The sequence below is a fragment of the Papio anubis genome, chromosome 9 (genome assembly GCF_008728515.1).
Source record: "Papio anubis isolate 15944 chromosome 9, Panubis1.0, whole genome shotgun sequence".
Classification (NCBI taxonomy): domain Eukaryota; kingdom Metazoa; phylum Chordata; class Mammalia; order Primates; family Cercopithecidae; genus Papio; species Papio anubis.
Window position 1 is genome coordinate 52,302,169 of NC_044984.1, and position 20,628 is coordinate 52,322,796.

Below are 20,628 nucleotides of genomic sequence, written 5' to 3' on the forward strand. Positions count from 1 at the left end.
GAGAATGGCGTGAACCCGGGAGGCGGAGCTTGCAGAGAGCTGAGATCTGGCTACTGCACTCCAGCCTGGGCTACAGAGCGAGACTCTGTCTCAAAAAAAAAAAAAAAAAAAAAAAAAAAAGAAAATATTCAGATTTTGGGGTTGTTTTTGGGAAAAGTGATTCAGTAAGTTCAAGGCAAGTCCTGTATAGCCAGTTTGGCATACATGTTGTGCCGGAATCTCATTTGAATATTGGGATCACATACCTTCTCTTGGTACTTTTATTTAGCCCTGCATTTCCAGCCTTTAAATGACTTCAGGTTGTAGTTCTACTTAAATATAATTTAAAGATACTATATCAACATTAGCTTTAGAATCTGAGTTTGTGGAGCACAAAGGACAGAATTGCAGGTTTGAACTCCTGGTGCCATGCACTCCTCCTGAGGTTAAAGAACTGCTGGATTCCTGGCCAGAGGCTCTACTTCTTTTAACCATTAAAATAGGGGTAAATGGTCTAAGTTTCTGTGGACTTCACTGTCAGAAATGAATAAAAATGTCATTTGGGTTAGAAGCTTATTTCTGAAAAATACTGCCAATGACTTTAATCTCTCCTAAATGGCAGAGTTGAATAATAAAACAAGTTTTCATTTTTTTGTTGTTGTTTTTTTGAGATGGAGTCTCCCTCTGTTGTCCAGGCTGGAGTGCAGTGGTGCCATCTCAGCTGACAGCAACCTCTGCCTCCTAGGTTCAAGCAATTCACCTGTCTCAGCCTCCCGAGTAGCTGGGACTACAGGCGCCCATCACCACGCCCAGCTGATTTTCATATTTTTAGTAGAGATGGGGTTTCACCATATTAGTCAGGCTGGTCTCAAACTCTTTTTTTTTTTTTTTTGAGACGGAGTCTCGCTCTGTCCCCCAGGCTGGAGTGCAGTGGCCGGATCTCAGCTCACTGCAAGCTCCGCCTCCCGAGTTCACGCCATTCTCCTGCCTCAGCCTCCCGAGTAGCTGGGACTACAGGCGTCCGCCACATCGCCCGGCTAGTGTTTTGTATTTTTTTTTAGTAGAGACGGGGTTTCACCGTGTTAGCCAGGATAGTCTCGATCTCCTGACCTCGTGATCCACCCGTCTCGGCCTCCCAAAGTGCTGGGATTACAGGCTTGAGCCACCGCGCCCGGCCTCAAACTCTTGACCTTAGGTGATCCACCCGCCTTGGCCTCCCAAAGGGCTGGGATTACAGGCATGAACCACTGCACCCAGCCCCATTTTTGTTTTTAAGCAGCAAGTCTGTTTGAAAATCTGGAAGTCAGGAAAATAAGGAACTTGGCTCTCAGACCTGCTTTTCTATTGATTACAAAAAATTTTTACATCAAAACAGACAACTATAGTAATACTCCTTAGTAATACTAAGGAGGACATGAGTTTTGCCCATGAGCATCTGTAGCATTTGTGGGTTCTCTTTGGCTCTGGTTGCCTGTGTGGCTGGCTTCTCCCAAGAGCGAACCTGACTCACAGCAGTGATTTGCATGATAGCAGCAGCATCTCCCAGCTCTTCTTTTAATTGTTCGTATGATTTTCCTGCCTGAGAAGGAGAGAAAACACAAGATGAGGTCTTTCTTATAGGGGAGGGACATCTTAGGTCTGGTCTGTGTCTTCAGGAAAAGCAAAAGAGCCAGGGAGTCAGAAGACATTTCAAGTATAAGTAAAAATGAAAATCCCCCCTTTTGGGTCCATGAAGGCTTGAAAGGTGCTTAAACATAATGCACATTCTTTGATGGTAACCCCTCAGTCCTCCCTATAAGATTTAAGAAAGAGCAGTTGAAGGCCAGGCGCAGTGGCTCATGCCTGTAATCCCAGCCCTTTGGGAGGCCGAGGCAGGTGGATCACCTGAGGTCAGGGGTTCAAGACCAGCCTGACTAACACAGTGAAACCCCATCTCTACTAAAAATACAAAAGTTAGCTGGGCGTGGTGATGCATGCCTATAATCCCAGCTACTTGGGAGGTTGAGGCAGGAGAATCGCTTGAACCCAGGAGGTGGAGGTTGCAGCGAGTCGAGATTGTGCCATTACACTCCAGCCTGGGCGACAAGAGCAAAATTCTGTCTTGGAAAAAAAAAAATAAGTTGATTAGGAGTCAGGAAACCTGGGTTTCTGTTGATTAACTGTGACTTTGGACAAATAGCTCATTCTCTTAGCTTCCTTATCAATAAAATAGGGAACAGTACTTCTACTGGCTATCAGGATCATTGTACAGATCAAAAAGATGATGTGTATGGATACACTTTATAAACTGTTTATACTTCACACTGCTTATTGCTGAGACCTGCTGTGAATTGTCTACCTGGACTTCCTGCTGTGGCAGGTGAAAAAGAGGAGAAAAGAAAAAGGCAGGGAGCAGGACAGGAGTAGGGAAATGAAGTCCTGGTTTCACTGAGCCGTGAAGCAGTACCCCACCTTCCTGCCCACTGAGCTGTTCCTGGCAGGAAGTAAGAGCTTCCCCACTCTCTTTTCTTACACTCCAAATGTTAGGGTCCCAGGCTAGGAACCAGCCTGTGAAGATGGGAGGCTCGAACCCCTGCTTAATGATCAGGATTGGTGTGTCGGGATCTCGGCCACTGGGGTGAGTGAGCAGGTACTGCTGCGCTGTGGCAAGGGCACTCTTCTTCTCCGTAGCATTGGCCTCAGCCCCAATCCACAAGAACACCTGTTATGGTGGAGATTTAATATATGTTACTGTGTTCATACTAAGTACTAGATCATACACACTACCCTATCTTTCCCCTTTCTTTCGTGAGCAATTCACAGCCTCAGAAAACTTTCTCAGCCTAATTTGTTCAGCAGAGAAAGGATTTCCCAGAATCAGCTTGATGTTTATCACTTTAATTGCTATGTGTATCTTCCAGATCTGCCTTTCCAAATCGGAGCTGTCTCTGAACTTCAGCTTCCTGAATCCAACTTCTTGCAGAACACCTCCTCTTGACTGCTCTAAGCACCTTAAAAATAACACCCTCAAGATGTAGCTCTTCTTTACTAAACTTGTATCTGAGTCTCCACTTCTGATAGGTGGTATCCATCTAGTCACCTAAGGCAGAAACCTGGGAGTTTCCTAGAAACCCCCCATATCCAATGAGTCACCAGGCTGACCAACTTTACCTCCTAAGCATCTGTCAAATCTGTCACCATCCCTCCATCCCTACTCCACTGCCCTTATGTGGACCCACAGTAGCTCTTACTTGACTATGACAATAGGCTACTGACTGCTGTTGTTCCCCCAAACGCCCATATCCTCTGCATGTGGAGTCTGTTGCTATTGATCCTAAGATTAAAAAGTGCACGATGATAGGATGACTTGATTTTTCCAAAGCAAGGTGGGAAAATGCCCAGGATGGTGAGTTTCAAACATCATTCTCAAACATCACCCCTTGCAAAAAAACGGAGGCTTTCTTTTGGTCACTGCTGACAGAGGTTTGATTGAGCTGGGGATGGTCCAGGGCTACCCTGGGTTTATCTAGGGTGGGGATACTACACAAAAACAACCCTTACTATGGGAGTCTTTGTCATGTTCTGAGTTCTGCAGCTGTGTCTTACCTGGTCCCAGGTATCTAGGAGCATCACGTCACCGGGGTTCAGGTCATCCTGGGTGAAGTCTGTGATCTCAGTGACAGTGAATTGGCCAGTCTTATTGGAACATTCAAAGAGACGGGACTGGACATCTAGAATTTCCTGCTGAAGTCTGCAATACAGTCCATTTAAGGGCACCAAGCTGCTTAGAAATGTTTTTAAAACTGAGGTTTTAGCCTTTGTGCAATTCATAAGCCTGGCAGGCAGGGGGAGCCCAGAAGAGGAGGAGGCTGTGTTCCCATACCTTTTATCACTGGCATAGGGAGTTTTCCCTCCCAGTAGGTCCCAGAACTCTGCGGACTCCTGGCCCTCGGCCACAGTGTTCTCGCTGCCATCACAGAGAAGGCTGGCCAGCTCCTTAGCCATTGCCCGCTCATCCCCACTAGACCCCTGAGAGTGGGGCGAGGAGAGCACAAGTGTTAGTTGCACAGGGGCACTTTGACGTGGAAAGAAAAGCATCTGAGACTAATAACTCAGTGTGCCAGGATCAGCTGCCAAGCCACAGTCCCTCAGCCTGGAAAGACAGACAAGTTTGTTCTAGTGCTGGGGAGTGGGGAGGAAAACAGTGTGGGGCAAAAAGCAGGACTAGGCTTTGAAACCCACAGTGGGTGTGGGCAAAAGTCACCTTCGTTTCAGCTTCAGTTGGAATTTAAGTACCTACTTTTGGGTTTTTTTTTTTTAGAGAAAAAAATTAAATTTATTTTTAAAAGTACATACAGTAAAATATACTCTTTTTACATACAATTCTAAGAATTTTGACAAACAGAATCACGTTATTGTCAGTACAATAAAGGCACAGAACAGTTTCTTCCTCAGTCTCTCCCAAAATTATCTGGGGCCGTGACCCCTTTGGAGTCAAAGCCTCTGTGAATCCTTAACCTCTGGTAACCACGAATCTATTCTCCATCACTATAGTTTTGCCTTTTCCAGAATGCTATAAGTGGAGTCATACAATATTTAGCCTTTGAGTCTGGCTTCTTTCTCTTAGCAGAATGCATTTGAGATCTCTGTTGTGTTTACCAGCGGCTCATCCCTTTTTATTGCTGAGTAGTATTCCATCATGTGGATGTACTACTGTTTGTTTATCCATTTTCCAGTTGGGTTTTTTCTGCTAATGAATAAAGGTGCTATAAACATTTGTGCACAGGTTTTTGTGTGAAGATAGTTTTTTATTTTACTTGAGTAAATACCCAGGAATAGGATTGCTGGATCATATGGTTAGTGTATGTTTAACTTTGTAAGAAACTGTCAGCTGGGCATGGTGACTCCCCACTGTAATTCCAGCACTTTGGGAGGCTGAGGCAGGTGAATCACCTGAGGTCAGGAGTTCGAGACCAGCCTGGGCAACATGGCGAAACCTTGTCTCTACTGAAAATACAACAATTAGCTTAGTGTGTGGCACACGCCTGTAATTCCAGCTACTTGGGAGGCTGAGGTAGGAGAATCACTTGAACCCAAGAGGCAGAGGTTGCAGTGAGCTGAGATCGCATCACTGCACTTCAGCCTGGCTGACAGAACGAGACTCTTTAAAAAAAAAAAAATTGAAACTGGCGAAATGTTTTCCAAAAGCTGTACCATTTTGCAGTCCTGCCAGCAATGCATGAAAATTCCTGTTGCTCTGCATCCTTGCTCACATTTTATGTTGTTGTTTTTTTTTAGCCATTCTAATAGATGTGTAGTGGTTATCTCATTGTGATTTTGATTTGCATCTCCCTAGCGACTAATGATGTTAAGCATCTTTTCCTATTCAATTCTTTTTTGTAAAACAATTTTAGTGTATTTTATTTTATTTTGAGAGGGAGTCTTGCTCTGTTGGCCAGGCTGGAGTACAGTGGCGCGATCTTGGCTCACTGCAACCTCCACCTGCTGGGTTCGAGCAATTCTCCTGCCTCAGCCTCCGGAGTAGCTGGGACTACAGGCACACACCACCACGCCCAGCTAATGTTTTGTATTTTTAATAAAGGCGGGGTTTCACCATGGAGGCCAGGCTGGTCTCAAACTCCTGACCTCAGGTGATCTGCCTGCCTCAGCCTCCCAAAGTGCTGGGATTACAGGTGTGAGCCACCGTGCCCGTACTTAGTGCATTTTAATCCACTGTTGCAATATGAATTGACGTAATATTTTGTGTTTTTGTTCTGTATTAGTGCCTGTCTGTTAGAGTCCACCAAACTCATATGGGAAGATTGACTTATCCAGCCTCCATCTGCGTAGAAGTTTATGAGATTTCTGCTAGGTGTAAGCAGGGTTTTCAATGAGTTTCTTTTTTTTTTTTTTTTTTTTGAGATGGAGTCTCGCTCTGCCGCCCAGGCTGGAGTGCAGTGGCCGCATCTCAGCTCACTGCAAGCTCCGCCTCCTGGGTTTATGCCATTCTCCTGCCTCAGCCTCCCAAGTAGCTGGGACTATAGGCGCCCGCCACGTCGCCCGGCTATTTTTTTTTTTTTTGTATTTTTAGTAGAGATGGGGTTTCACTGTGTTAGCCAGGATGGTCTCGATCTCCTGACCTTGTGATCCGCCCGTCTCGGCCTCCCAAAGTGCTGGAATTACAGGCTTGAGCCACCGCGCCCGGCCGAGTTTCTTTTTTTTTCTTTTTCTTTTCTTTTCTTTTTTTTGAGATGGAGTTTCACTCTTGTTGCCCAGGCTGGAGTGCAGTGGCGCAGTGTCGGCTCACTGCAGCCTGGGTTCAAGCAATTCTCCTGCCTCAGCCTCCCGAGTAGCTGGGATTACAGGCATGTGCCACCACCCCAGCTAATTTTGTATTTTTAGTAGAGACAGGTTTTTCCATATTGGTCAGGCTAGTCTTGAACTCCCGACCTCAGGTGATCAGCCCACCTCGGCCTCCCAAAGTGCTGGGTTTATAGGTATGAGTCACCGTGCCCAGCCTTCAGTGAGTTTCTAATTGGAGTCTGATTGTGGAGAATGTTGGTGATCCCTTTGAAGATTTCTTAGGAAAAAGGCTTCCTTTTTGAGGACTGCTCCAGCCTACTCTTTTTTTTTTTTTTTTTTTTTTTGAAGTGGAGTCTCACTCTGTTGCCCAGGCTGGAGTGTAGTGGTATAATCTTGGCTCACTGCAACCTCCGCCCCCAACCAGTTCACAATTCTTCTGCCTCAGCCTCCCAGGCAGCTGGGACTATAGGTGCGCACCACCACACCCGGCTAATTTTTGTATTTTTAGTAGAGATGGGGTTTCACCATGCTGGCCAGGCTGGTCTCGAACTCCTGACCTCATGATCCGCCTGCCTCAGCCTCCCAAAGTGCTGGGATTACAGGAATGAGCCACTGCACCTGGCTTTTTTTTTTATTTTTATTTTTTTCCCAATATGGAACGCTTCACGAATTTGCATGCCATCCTTGCACAGGGACCATGCTAATCTTCTCTGTATCGTTCCAATTTCAGTTATGTGCTGCCGAAGCTAGCACTCCAACCTACTCTAGGTCCTTTGACCTTGCTGACAGGAGGAGGGGACTGCAGGTCTGGGCTCCCAGGGGCTGGTCTGACCCCTGGGCCCAGTCATCCTACCTTGCCATACCACAGGTAGTGCTCTGCCTGAGTTCGCAGCAGAAAGACATCATTGGAGTTTAGGGAGGAGGCAAAGGCTGGAACCTCCACTGCTTTGGTGTTAGATTTGTCATTTCCATGAATTTGGAAGAGTCTTACCGGAGGGTCGGGCTCAGCATTTCCCTTCCTGGAAGTCCCACCCTAGAGAGAAGAAAAGCAGAGTCCAGATCTGAGGAGCACCATGTGAGCAGAGCACTAGAGGAGCTGTTGTGGGAAACGTGAATGTTGTAATACTATGTTTGCCCTTGAGGAGCTTCTAGGCTCACTGGAAAGGGTCAGGGTGAGCTGGAGTTATGGTACCAATAACAACAGCTTTCATTCTGAGAACTTTATCATATGCCAGGCTCTGTGACTGGTGCCTTACCTACATTATTTCATTGGTCCTTATAACTCTATGAAGTAGATGTTATTATTCCACAGTATAGATGAGGAAACTGAGACTTGGAAACTTGACTAGTAAATACAAGGTTAAGACTTGACCCCAAACTTGTGTGATATCAAGCATGTGACATTATGCATTGCTTGGTAGTGCTTCAGCCAGGGCTTCATGGAAGAAGTGGGACTTGAATTTGAAAGGGCACATCTGCAGCAGGAGGGGTATGGTGTGGCACACGTGAGGTCTAATGAGGAGACCCACCTGACTGGAGTGGAGGGTGCGGGTTAGGGAGCTGAGGGTGGTGCACCTGCATAGGTAATATGGGTCAGGTTATGAAAGACCTTGAACATAATTTAGATAGTGGTTCAGACTTGAAGCCCTAGGCATTTGGGATTCACTTGACTGTCTTAGAGGGATTAACCCCCTTCTTCCTCTGTCTAATCCAAGCCTAACTCCCTACCCGACCCCTCCTCTGCTCGCCAATAGTCCCATGCTGGTTTGTTAGTTTGGAACGTTCCAGCTCATGGTGTAATTTTATCAGAGCATCCTCACCTCAAAGATAACTAGCTTCCCTTTGAAGATGGCCATGAAGTGGCGTGGCTCCGTCCCCATCCTGACTCGAACCTGCACAGCGGCCCCGTCAAACTGCCGATCCACCTCCACTGCCTGGTATGCTGAGGCTGCCAGCTCGTCCTGTGAGGCGTGGCGGCCCTGCAGTGGTGAGAGACCATGAAGGACCCATGCTCCCCGCCCCAGCCCAGTGGCCAGAGGACGCATCAGGATCCAAAGCTGAAGCCTGTGCCAGGCCTACCTGCCAGATGTATAAGATGTGATGTGGCTTCCCGTTCACCTCGTATGTGTAGAGGACCAGATAACAGTCTCCCCCATAAAAGAAGCCATACCACTGATATTCCACAGGGACCAGCTCCAGGTTCTCAATTCTCCAGACCTGGGCATGGAAGGAGACACCGTTTTCCAGAGATAGGGGGCTGGGAAGGGCTAGGCTACGCTAAAGGGAGAATCCAAGTGGGGAAGGTGCTGACATTTACTCCATGTTCTCTTTCTCCCTCTGGTTCTGTCCCAGTGCTGAGGACTCATCACATTTGCATGATTTGAATCCTGAGATGAACTGGGCCATCCTAGTCAGGAGCATCCCATCATGGCTCAGTCTTTGTAAGGCCGAGCGATGATTTGAATAGATCTTCCAGGTGAGATATTGATAGCACATTTGAGGATGTGTGTCTCTTTCCCCTGAAAACTCTACAGACCTACAAGACTCTTAGAGAAGACTCCTGAGGTGCTGGAGGGGAAAGGGAAAGCAAAGCAGACTCTGAATCACCTGTACCCCTGCCCCTAGCAGGACAGCCAGGAAGGCCAGTGCTGCCTGCCCTGATACTTGAATCATTGGGCTTACCTCAACTTTTCCGCTGCCATCATCAACCATTCTTTCCTGGGCAGCTACCTCTGGCTTGGTGTGTAGCAGAGTCACATCAAATTTATCCTGGAAAACTTTAGCTGTGGAGAAAGGGTTGGGAAAAGCCGAGTGAGTAAGAATCGTCTGTGCCTGCCTCTCTAGGGTCCCAGCAGTGAGAGGATGATCTGGGGGCAATCTCACCAATTTTACCAATGCTGAACGTTTTCCCCAGGCCCATGGTCTGGTCCTTTACTGACCACTTCTGGAACAGCTGCTTGAACATGGCTGACTCAGCACCATCGTTGACAGTCTCCACATTGGTGCTGCTGGGGTAGCCCTTCATCTTGATGAAGCCCTGCAGAGCCACCCATTCCCAAAGGCATGTCAGTTGTGGATTACACTGAGTTCTTTGCTTGTCTGGTAATTCACCTCTTTGAAGCCACAGGATAAGAGTCTCCCCTCTGGGAGTCAGTCAAATTCTAACTCACTTCTATCTAAGGACCAAGGTACCTGCCTAAAAAAAAAGAGTGGAACATTTTTGGATTTCTTTATTGACTTGCAGTGATTATGATTGTTAATTTTTTGGAAGATTATGCTGTGTTCTTTCAGTACTTTTGTACTTACTGACTTTTCATCACATCCGTTTGCTCATTTATTGCTTTGTAAGTGCATCTTGCTTGGTTCATCTGCATGAATCTGCACAAATATAAGCTCCTTGAGGACAGGGCTATTAACCTTGGTATGTGATATCTCCTTCAATAATAACAGCCACCTTTTATTCAGCAGGTGCTGTGTGCCAAGAACTGTTCTGAGTGCTTTTTTTTTGTTTTTGAGACAGAGTCTCACTTTCACCTAGGCTGGAATGCAGTGGCATGATCTCAGCTCACTGCAACCTCTGCCTCCCGGGTTCAAGTGATTCTCCTGTCTCAGCCCCGCCAGGTAGCCCGGACTACTGGCATGCACCACCATGCCTGGATAATTTTGTTTTGTACCTTTAGTAGAGACGGGGTTTCACCATGTTGGCCAGGCTGGTCTCGAACTCCTTACCTCAGGGGATCCGCCTGCCTCGGCCTCCCAAAGTGCTGGGATTACAGGCGTGAGCCATCGCGCCCAGCCTTGAGTGCTTTACAAATGATATTTAATCCTCACAATAACCCTAGGAGATGGGTATGATTCCATGTTAGATATGGGGAAACTGAGGCCCAGAGGTGTTAAGTAGTCTTCCCCAGAGCACTCAGCTGGAAAAGGCAAAACCAGGATTTGAATCCCAGTTTGTCTGCCTGACTTTGCAGTCCATGTATGTAAGCACAATGTTATATGCTCACATACCTAGCATGACTCTGTGAAGTGACACACCTGAAGTGCTCTTAGCAGAATTATTTGAACAGTATTGCACATCTGTAGCTCCTACCAGCGCTTTAGACATGGCTGCCTGTTTTTCAGCCTTTGTGGCTCCTTTTCCTTTCCACACGTAGATTTTGGTTCCACTTTGGTCCAGGATGTAGCAGTCCTAAAGCAGCCAGAGATAGGTATGGTTGCTCAAGACCAGAAGGAAGATTTTGCTCAGAGTCTGCTTCTGAAGCAGGTCTGGCTACCCCAAGCTAAGGCCACCCAAACTCTACTTACATCATGGTTCAGTAAGTCCTGGACCAGAGGCCTCGTTGCTACCTCTGTGACTGCCAGCTGCCCAGGTGAATCTGAGACACTGGAGAAGGGGAGAGATTAGCCTGTGCCTTTTCCTCTATAAAGCATCTTGTAGTCAACTAGATGTTGTTCTGGTTTGGTTTTAGTTTGGAGTTTCTGGGTAGAGTGTGACTTCCTAATAAGACAGCCATGGGAGGACAGGAATGTGCAGACTCTTCTTTGGTGGAGACTTTTGTTCATCTCTGTCCCAAACATTATTCCTTCCACATCCCTGGGCGTGTGTAGGCCAGAGTAAAGGAAAGGTCTCCTCAAGAGATCAGTAGAGTTGCTAACAGGAACAACTGCCTCATTGAGCGGGGGATCTCCAAGCTTTCTAGGAGCTGCATTTGAAAAGGACTAAGAAGAAAACCAGATGACTACACCCAAAACAAGGAGCCAAGCAGAGGTGGCTGATGTTCTAGGGGACACCTTCCCCCCGACCCCAGCTTCCAGCTAAAGCCAGGTTTGGTTACTCACTGATACAACATGATATTTGATTTCTGCTGCTGATCTATGATCTCATCAGGGACTGCAGGCTTGATAATGGAGCGTCGGCCAAGGGTGTCCTGAAGGACCTTCATCAGCTCTGGGCTGGCTGCCTCCTTGTCTCCCTCGATCACTCCTATTTCAGCACGGCCTCCTCTCTCCCTGTCTCGAATATCCTTTGCCAGAAGCATAGCCTGTCAGAGAAGCCCAAGGGAGTCCTCAGCTCCTCTGGGACCCCTTTCTGCCTGATGTCTTTGGGGAGAACAGCCTAGATCTCAGACACAGGAGTTACTCGGATGCTGAGGAGTCCAGGGTGAGTCACAAACTCACACACTTGGCCTGTCTCCAAGACAGATTCTACTCAAAGGCAGGGCTCCACCTTGATTCTTGGGAAAGAGCCAGCATGGAGGGAAGAAGAAAGAGGAACTTGAGAGAGTGCTAAGGCTAGGAAGCCATACCTTCAGGCGCTCCCCACTGTTGCTCTCTGGGCCATTCCATTGGATGATGACTTTCCCAAGGTCCAGCAAGAAGACATCACCTCGGTTGAAACTGTCCCAGCTCATTTCCACCTGTCGATGAGAGGTAAACATTGTTCAGGAGGAATTCTTAGGTGCCAGGTAGAGAAATCCTGGGCCTGGGGCAGACAGTGTGCAGGACTAACCTCAGTGGCCCTGATGTTTCTTTTCCCCTTCACATGTAGCAGCCGCTTCACGTTGTAGGTGTTGGTCTCCACGTGCTTCATCCCAGAGGCGACACCCCCCTTCTTGTAGCTAAGGGAACATCCATTCAGTTATTTGAGTGCCTGCTATGTGCTAGGTTCTGGGGAGACAGTGGTGAATTACACAGATGCAGCCTCACTCGTGTGATGATGACAGTACATCAGCAAGGTAAATACAGATGGTGACAGCTGCTGCCCCACAAATAGACTGGGTGAGTGACTTTCTGGTAGTGAGTCGGGACAGTCTTCTCTGAAGAAGTGACATTTGAGCTGAGATACTACAAGGAAAATGAACCAATACCCAGAGGAATAGTGCTCCAGGCAGAGGAGACATCAGTGACGAAGACCCCCTGCACAGAGGGCTTGTTTTGTTCCAGGAACTGTCTGAATGCCAGTGTGTCACTGGGAGAGGGGTACAAGTTGGGCCGCAGCAGAAGCATTAATGACTCCACAGCCTTAAGACCACCTACCCTAGGAATCAGCTCGCCCGCCCTGGCACTCAGTCCAGCCCAACCTCCGAGCCAGGCGTCCTGCACTTGAAAGGAATGCAGAAGGTAGCCCTGGAGCAGAGGGGCTTTGTCCTTGGGTTCCCCACTGGCTCAGTGTGGTCCTCTGTGCCCAGAAGGGCCTCAGTCAGTGGAGACTGCTGACCTGCAAGAAGCTGATCTTGGCCCGGCCTCACAATTCTCAAGCTCATTGGAATTCCTCTTTTTGTTTTAATATCAGGGGCAAAGTTTTGAGTTAAACTTCTCAGTTGATGGAACATTATCATCGGCCTTCACTCCCTCTCTTGTGTTAGGTGTCTGTGCATTCCCTTTACCTGCTTGCCCTACTCCCATTCCTTTCCCCATACGCTCCATTCTAACTGTTGACCTTTTTATTTTCATTCTAGTAAACTGTGCCTCGCCCCCCCCCCCTTTTTTTTTTTAAAGACAGGGTCTCTCTCTGTCACCCGGGCTAGAGTTCAGTAGTGCAATCATGGCTCATTGCAGCCTTGACCTCCCGGGCTTAAGTGATCCTTCTCAGGGACTGCAGGCTCGATAACTGAGGGCTCGATACCCTCAGCCCATGGAGTAGCTAGGACTATAGGAGTGCACCACCATGCCTGGCTAGCTTTTTTACAAAGTATTTTTTTGTAGAGATGGGGAATCTCACTATGTTGCCTAGGCTGGTCTTGAACTCTTGGGCTTAAGCGATCCTCCTGCCTCAGCCTCACAAAGTGCTGGGATTACAGGCGTGAGCCACCATGCCCAACCTATCATGTTGTTTTGTGTGCATGGTTTTGTTTTGTTTTGTTTGAGATGGTGTCTTGCTCTGTCACGGGACTGGAGGGCAGTGGCGTGATCTCAGCTCACTGCAACCTCCACCTCCTGGGTTCAAGTGATTCTCCTGCCTCAGCCTCTCGAGTATCTGGCATTACAGGTATGCGCCACCACACCCGGCTAATTTTTGTATTTTTAGTAGAGACGGGGTTTCACCATGTTGACCAGGCTGGTCTTGAATTCCTGACCTTGTGATCTGCCTGCCTTGGCCTCCCAAAGTGCTGGGATTACAGGCATGAGCCACCACGCCCGTCCATGCATGTGCTTTTTAAAACAGAAATTGGCATTCTGTTATATGTCTTAGTCTGTTTCTTACTTTGTGTGCTAAGCACCATGTTTGTGAGCTCTGTCCTTGTGTTAGGCATGTATCTAATCTGTTGCTTCTGGCTACTGCATAATACTCCGTGGTGTGCATGTCCTGTCTCCCAGTTATGGACACCTATGTTGCCTGCAGCTTCCTAACATCATTAATGAGGCTGCTGTGAACAGTGTGGTCCATGTGCCCTTATGGACATGGATACGTGAGGATTTCTGTGAGTTACACATGCAGAAGTGCGATTTGCAAGTGGCACTGACTACTCTCCAGGATGCTGCGCTAGTCTATACTTCCATCAGCAGGGCACAAGGGCTCCTATTTCCCCATAGCCTTGCCAACACTTGTCACCTCCCAGCTGTTTAATTTGCTACTCTAGTGGGTGGAAGTGACAGCTTTGTTTTGATTTGCATTTCTCTGATTACTTTCTTGATATGCATGTTGGCCTTTTGGGTTTCCTCCTCTGTAAACTGCTGTTTCTGTCCTTACTCTGTGCACCCCTACTCACATGATGCCCTGCTTGAAGTAGCCACGGAAGGTGTCTGACTCATGGTACTGGACCTCTCGGTGCTGCACAGGGCTGCCTCCCAGGTAGTCGTCCAGCTGTGTGGTGTAGATGGCTGCACAGCTCTGCTCATCCTGGGAGGAGTCCTTCCCGATCCAGAAGTGGATGTCCTGGGATAGGAGACTGGCCACTCTCCGGGTCTGGGATGTAGTCAGAGAGATCAGGTCAGGGGCCAGCTCACCTCCCCCTTTGCTGGTGGCCCCTCTGTCATGGGGAGAATGCAGCACATGTGCCTGCCCTTGGCAGACTGAGGGCCCTCTCTCCTGCGGTGGATGCAGGAGCTGCCCTGGCCCCCGAGCAGACCTGCGATCATGGCATAAGCTTTGGCAGCCCAAATTCCTCCCCACATCTGGGTAAAGTTGACAGCTTGTTGTTCCCCAAATAAATAGAGACCAACGGGGATCTCTTCCCAGCCAGGTTGCAGGCTTACCTCACAGGTCCCCTTGGTCCCTTACACTCACACAGCTGGCACAGTGCTGATCTGTACACCTGCACGGCCCTGTCAGCACCGTTCATGTGAGTCTCCTCCATGAGAATCAGCAGTTTGAGGCTAGAGACAGGCCTTGCATTTATCTGGCTTTCTTCCACACCACTTTAATGTGGGACCTAGGCCTGGGAGAAGTGCTGCTTGTGGGTGGCTCACTGAGGTTCAGACTGAGGGTCATACCCCCATCCTCTGATGCAGAATTAAAAACCCAGGCCTAATGATGGCCTTTGATAGACTGGAGGTCTGCTGCATAGCACTGAGGAACCGTTGAGACCGATACCAGGGACTATCTTCCCTCACCAGCACATCTCCCAGTAGAGCCCAAGAACTGGCCCCAGGGGAGAAGTTCACAGGAGTGGGGAGGAGGAGGAGGGTGCTCACCGAGAGGATGACATAGCAGTCCCCCTCATAGAAGTTGCCATGGGCTCTCACAGGCACCAGCGCCAGCTCCATTTTCTGGAAGGACAAGGGGTGGGTATAGGCTACATCCCCTCCCACCTCCCTTCCCCACGAGCCTCCCTCTCCTCTCTGTCATTTGGTGCAGGTGGTGGGGAGAAGGAAGGGAGATGTTCCCAATGACCTTATAGGACGTGAGGCAGCCAGCCACAGGGTTAATGTAGCCACTCCTCTGACTTCTGTGAGCTCTGCTTGCATCACCCTGGATCTGAATCTGGTCCCTATCCTGCTTTCCCTCGCCCTATTCTCTCCACTTCCCACCCGATCTCATCTCACACTATTGTGGGAAGCCTGTGAGCCACCTCCAGCCCTTTGCTGGATATAAACGACCAAGTACAAACCCTTCTCTGAGCTGTTGTGCCAGAACCTCCAACACTCTTCCCAATGCTGACCACAGGGTGCTGGACCAGGCCCATGTAGGAAAGAACACTTGGATTCTGCGGGGCCGTGGGAGGTGGAGGATAACATTTGGAGAGTGCCAGCGGTCAGCAGGGCTCTGTGCCAAGTGTCTTATATTTGGAGTCTGGGTCAGGGCCCTGATTTGTCACTGCATGTATGGCTTGCCCCTGGAGGACTGTTCACACAGCCTTCATGTAGATTTTCATCACAATCTCCAAGTGAGGGAAACTTGCAGCCATACTTGTGTGTGTTCTATGTGAAATGTGTTAAATGTTAAATATACTGCAATTCTGGTAACCGTGTTTTAGTACCTGTTAGTTATTTTTGTTTGTTTGTTTTGAGATGGAGTCTCTCTTTGTCGCCCAGGCTGGAGTGCAGTGGCACTATCTCGGCTCACTGCAAGCTCCACCTCCTGGGTTCACGCCATTTTCCTGCCTCAGCCTCCCAAGTAGCTGGGACTACAGGTGCCCACCACCACGCCCAGCTAAGTTTTTGTATTTGTAGTAGAGGCGGGGTTTCACCGTGTTAGCCAGAATGGTCTCGATCTCCTGAACTCGTGATCTGCCCACCTCGGCCTCCCAAAGTGCTGGGATTACAGGCGTAAACCACTGCACCTGGCCAGTACCTGTTAGTTTTTAAGGAAACTGGAAGCCTTAAAACAATGGAAGTGACCTGGGCCTCACAATCTCTGCGAGGCTTGCTGGAGAGCTGACTCCCCATCCTGGTTGAGAATAGTGAAGTGAGGCATTACGTCTGGGTTTTATGCAGCAGCAACTGACTGGGCTCGGGGCGGGGGTTAGGGGGAATCTTCATATCTGGCAGGTGGAGCTACCCAGGCCAGGGTAGTTCCCAGCTATGGATTGCTGGATGTCACGGCCACACAGAGTGGCCCAAGCCCAAGAGGAGATGGGCTGAACAGCGCCTCATCTCTGCAGTGCCCCCTCACCTCTCCCCATATTTTGTAGGAGCCAGGGTGCCCTTGGAAGACATGTTCCATTTCTCTGATGGAAGCTGCCAGGAATCTGCTGAGTAGGTCCCACCTGTCTTTCCAGGGTATTTCCTGCGAGTGCAGACTCACTGAGCAGGTGGCTGGCTAAAGGACAAGCTTGTTTTTGCCTGGAGCCCTGCTCTTCGGGTCTGAACATTTCCTCCACCTGCCAGCCACCTGCTTTGAGCACCCAGGAGAGGTAAAGGATGGGAAATAGGTACTTTGATGCTGCCTCTCATTCTCCTCAAACCACAGGCTAAGGGGTGCTGGCGGGCTGTTGCCTAGCAGCCCCAGGCAGCCAGACTCTGCTTCCAGACTCCAGTAGTCACAAGTAAGGTGCCTCCAGCCCACCTCACCTCTATTCTCCAGACGATGATCCCAGGGTCATTGTCCACAGCCCTGAAGGCACTGGTCAGAGACATGGTGCTTGTCTTTCCAAGACTGAAACATCACAGAACACAGGGAGGTGATGCCTCTCGCCATAATGGGCATCAATCCAGTTTTTCTGCTGAGTTGCTTCCCAGTCTGTTGTCAGCCATCTTGCCACACCCTCGTGGTGCATCCCTGCACCATTTCACAATGATGGGGTCAAGGACTTGTCCGTCCAAATGCACATGGTCAGCCTGGCTGGCCCAGGGATTACCACCCATGAGTTCTGCTTCTCACCTGCCACTGCCCTTAACAACTCTGGTAATCGTCATGGTTATTTACCAAAGGGGTGATAAATATGTTAAGCCCTGTATTGATTCACTTTGCGTATGTTATCTCTAATTTTCAGAAGGTGATTTTCTTCATCTTACGTTGTGTGAATTTGAGGTTTACAAAGGCTGAATAACTTGTACAAGATCACACTGTAGAATGAAATCCTTATCTGATCCCCAAACCTATGCTTCTAGCCACTTTGATGTACTACAACCCTTTCTAAACCAATCTAAGTTCAGTGGCATTTGGAAAGAAAAGCTAGTCAGAAAAAATATTTCCAAACTCAGTTGCCTTCTCTCACTCATTCCCTCTAATTCTTCCCAAGTTCCCTGCTTGCAAGGCCTTCTCCACAGTCAACTTTGACCTTATCTTTGGCTTTTATGTTTTGTTTTGTTTTTTTTTTTGAGTAAACTATTCTAAAACTCAAACAACCCTTCCTTCTTTTGTCATATGACTACTATATTTCCTGTGCTTTCCAGATACAAAGGAAAGTAAAATGACAGGGCTGGGCCTGGGACAAAGGGTTCTGGGTGCCAGCAGGGTGTGGCCTGGTCTGGCCTGTGGACAGATGGCTTCCTTTCTCCCTCCCACACAGACCCAAGCTTCTCCGTGGAAGTGTGAACCTCAGACACTTAGACGTCTCCAGTTCCTTCAGGATTGGGCAAGTCAGGGTGGGGAGAGGGAGGAAGTGGTAAAGATCTATGTCTGTGTGGGTCGTGTACCATCTGTATTCAAGGAGCATCTTGAGTAATTAAGCACCTACCCATGTCCAAGGTCACGTAGAGGCTTTATAGAATTAAAATACCTGCTCTCAAGGAGCTTGAAATCTGATAACATGCATAATTCATGTAAAGCTAGATGAATTTCTCCTGACAGGCAAAGGAAAAAGGATGGGGTTGATGGATTTACATAAGATTTAAAAATTCACCCAGAAGGCCGGGCGCGGTGGCTCAAGCCTGTAATCCCAGCACTTTGGGAGGCCGAGACGGGCGGATCACGAGGTCAGGAGATCGAGACCATCCTGGCTAACACGGTGAAACCCCGTCTCTACTAAAAAAATACAAAAAAACTAGCCGGGCGAGGTGGCGGGCGCCTGTAGTCCCAGCTACTCCGGAGGCTGAGGCAGGAGGATGGCGTGAACCCAGGAGGCGGAGCTTGCAGTGAGCTGAGATCCGGCCACTGCACTCCAGCCTGGGTGACAGAGCGAGACTCCGTCTCAAAAAAAAAAAAAAAAAAAAAAATTCACCCAGAAAGGACTGTATGGATTTTTGCTATTTGGGGACATACTGTGCTTGTTAAGAGGAACATGTCTGACCATTGTTTTCTTGAACCTTGATGGACAAAGCCAAGTTGGAGAACATGCGCCATCTAGTATGGACTTTGGCAAAAAACCATAAAGCACAAAGCAAACTCCCTTTGTCTACTGCTATAACAGGACTAAAGCAAGGCAATGGTGCAGAGCAGCCAGTGTTTGAGAATTTAATTTGATAACTTGTGCTGCCCCACCCTGTGCTGCTCAGAATTGCCAGGAAATACGGTGTTTGGGTTTTCTTCAGACCCTATGTAGCAGTCATTAAAGGCAAAAGCCATGAGCCAATTGGGGGAAGGGGACAAAGGCCAGTGAATTTATTCCTTGGAGACAGAACTGTCACCCTGGTAAAAGCCAAACCAGCCGGCAGCAGTTAGGACTGTGAGCCTCAGAGGCTGAAACCTGTCCCATTTCCCAGCAGGAATTTAGGAATCAAGGAGCTCACTGGGCTAGGCACCCGGAATGCGAGAGGATAAACTCCAGGAAGGGACTTCCTGCCACACTGGAACACACAGAAAACACAGTTCTAACATCAAAGTCTCCCAAAGCTGCGTCTCTCCTTCTCTCCTCCCTAAATCCTAATTCAGTGTTCTTTGAGGGGACTACAGAAACCCCTTGGGTGGGGGGCACAGTTTTGAGGTTAAAAGCCAGTGGCCTTTAATTCTCAGAGATGCCCTTATGGATGGACCCTGAGCAGAGGAAGCTGTTTTTTGTTGTTGTTTTTGAGACAGGGTCTTGCTCTGTCACCCAGGCTGGAGTGCAGTGGTACGATCACAGCTCACTGCAACCTCTACCTCCTGGGCTTAAGTGATCCTTCTGCCTCAGCCTCCTGAGAAGCTGAGACCACAGGTGTGCACCACCATGCCTGGCTATTTTATTATTTTTTGTAGAGACGGGGTCTCACTATGTTGCCCAGGATGGTCACAAGTTACAAATTCCTGGGCTCAAACAATCCTCATTCCCTGGCTTCCCAAAGTGTTGGGATTACAGGTGTGAGCCACTTCTCTGGGCCAGGAAGCTGGTTTTAACTCCTCCTGCCTTGCTCCATACCATTTTTCTCTGAGGATAGGTGAAAGGGGTCTGTCTTTCCCAGCTTTTGAAAATGTGCCCTATATGTTCAGCTGCCTCTAAGGGCTTCTACTTCTCGACAAGAAGTTTGCAAAACTGCCGAGACTCTTGGTTCATTTTAAGTCTCATCTCAGAGGACAAAGCCAAGGGAATCTCAAGCTCCTGTTCCTTTCATTTATTCCTCATTCAGGAGGATTAACTGGCATGCCCCCGTAAATCAGAGACCTTACCTTGCCTTCTCGCTCACCAGCTTTCCCAGTTGTTTCCCGGTGAGTAAGCAGCAGCAGCAGTATTGAAGAACCACTCCAAAGCAGGAGGCTCCGGGTCTGCTGCCTTAGCTTAGTAATGGCCGCAGAGACACTGGGTTATATTTGCTTGTGTTTGCATCTTAACTGCGTTTTCTTAGTCCTGGCCAATCAGAGCCAACCTAGCACTGAGCTTGACTTATTCAAACCAGAGGGAAAGCTTTATCTGTGCCTATTCAAAACAGCAAAACAAGAAGAGCAGACTTTTAAAGGCTTCTTTTAACTCCAGCTCCACGCCCTGATCTAATTGATTTTTTAAAAAGTGCACACAGCCCATCAATAATGCAGGAAAGAGGTTGGAAGGATATGAAATTTGCCATATTGTAGATATGGATGCATTATGGTGATGACAGGAGGCAGAGGCTGGAGCTGCCCCATGTGTGCCTGTGATGTCTAGGCTGGCAAGAGCCTCCCGAAGAAGCTTCTGGTATTTCTCAAAGGGAGGGGAAGTCTGGGAGAGGAGCCAGGAGAATTTTATTAGTTTTGCTCGTTGGGGTCTCTATTAGTCATACAGTAAACCAATCAATATTTGAGTGCCTACTGTTTGCCAGGAACCATGCTGGGCTCTCAGCTTCAGAGTTCCCAGTTTAGAAGAATCAGGGGCAGAGAAGAATCAAGACTCCGTTCCCAGGCTGGGCGCGGTGGCTCACGCTTGTAATCCCAGTACTTTCCGGGGCCGAGGCAGGTGATCACGAGGTCAGGAGATGGAGACCATCCTGGCTCACATGGTGAAACCCTGTCTCTACTAAAAGTACAAAAAATTAGCTGGGTGTGGTGGCGGGTGCGTGTAGTCCCAGCTACTTGGGAGGCTGAGGCAGAATAGTGTGAGCCCGGGAGGTGGAGCTTGTGGTGAGTCCAGATTGTGCCATTGCACTCCAGCCTGG

At 48.5% G+C, this 20,628-nt stretch overlaps 1 protein-coding gene and 1 non-coding gene across 6 annotated transcripts in view; both read right to left on the reverse strand.

The window, feature by feature from the left end:
• AVIL (advillin) overlaps window positions 1–20,469 on the reverse strand; it is a 24,228-nt gene extending 3,759 nt beyond the window's left edge. The window contains exons 1-17 of one of the 5 annotated variants that reach the window (XM_009181096.4): window positions 19,670–20,469; window positions 16,717–16,801; window positions 14,899–14,973; window positions 13,974–14,170; window positions 11,774–11,882; window positions 11,571–11,681; window positions 11,104–11,306; window positions 10,570–10,648; window positions 10,355–10,453; window positions 9,145–9,298; window positions 8,944–9,044; window positions 8,341–8,478; window positions 8,082–8,240; window positions 7,115–7,294; window positions 3,565–3,987; window positions 2,492–2,680; window positions 1,481–1,558 (exon numbers count right to left, since the gene is read on the reverse strand). In XM_009181096.4, the coding sequence (XP_009179360.1) occupies window positions 1,481–1,558; window positions 2,492–2,680; window positions 3,565–3,987; window positions 7,115–7,294; window positions 8,082–8,240; window positions 8,341–8,478; window positions 8,944–9,044; window positions 9,145–9,298; window positions 10,355–10,453; window positions 10,570–10,648; window positions 11,104–11,306; window positions 11,571–11,681; window positions 11,774–11,882; window positions 13,974–14,170; window positions 14,899–14,973; window positions 16,717–16,782 (2,361 nt within the window). In that variant the 5' untranslated portion in view covers window positions 16,783–16,801; window positions 19,670–20,469. Of the gene's footprint in view, window positions 1–1,480; window positions 1,559–2,491; window positions 2,681–3,564; window positions 3,988–7,114; window positions 7,295–8,081; window positions 8,241–8,340; window positions 8,479–8,943; window positions 9,045–9,144; window positions 9,299–10,354; window positions 10,454–10,569; window positions 10,649–11,103; window positions 11,307–11,570; window positions 11,682–11,773; window positions 11,883–13,973; window positions 14,171–14,898; window positions 14,974–16,716; window positions 18,064–19,669 lie in introns of those variants that run through there. The other 4 variants (XM_017945978.3, XM_003906680.5, XM_017945977.3 and 1 more) reach the window with 4 other exon arrangements.
• Window positions 6,909–7,013, reverse strand: LOC116268978. The gene has a single exon (XR_004176305.1). It is a non-coding gene; the product is annotated as a U6 spliceosomal RNA (small nuclear RNA).
• Window positions 20,470–20,628: the final 159 nt, after the last annotated feature.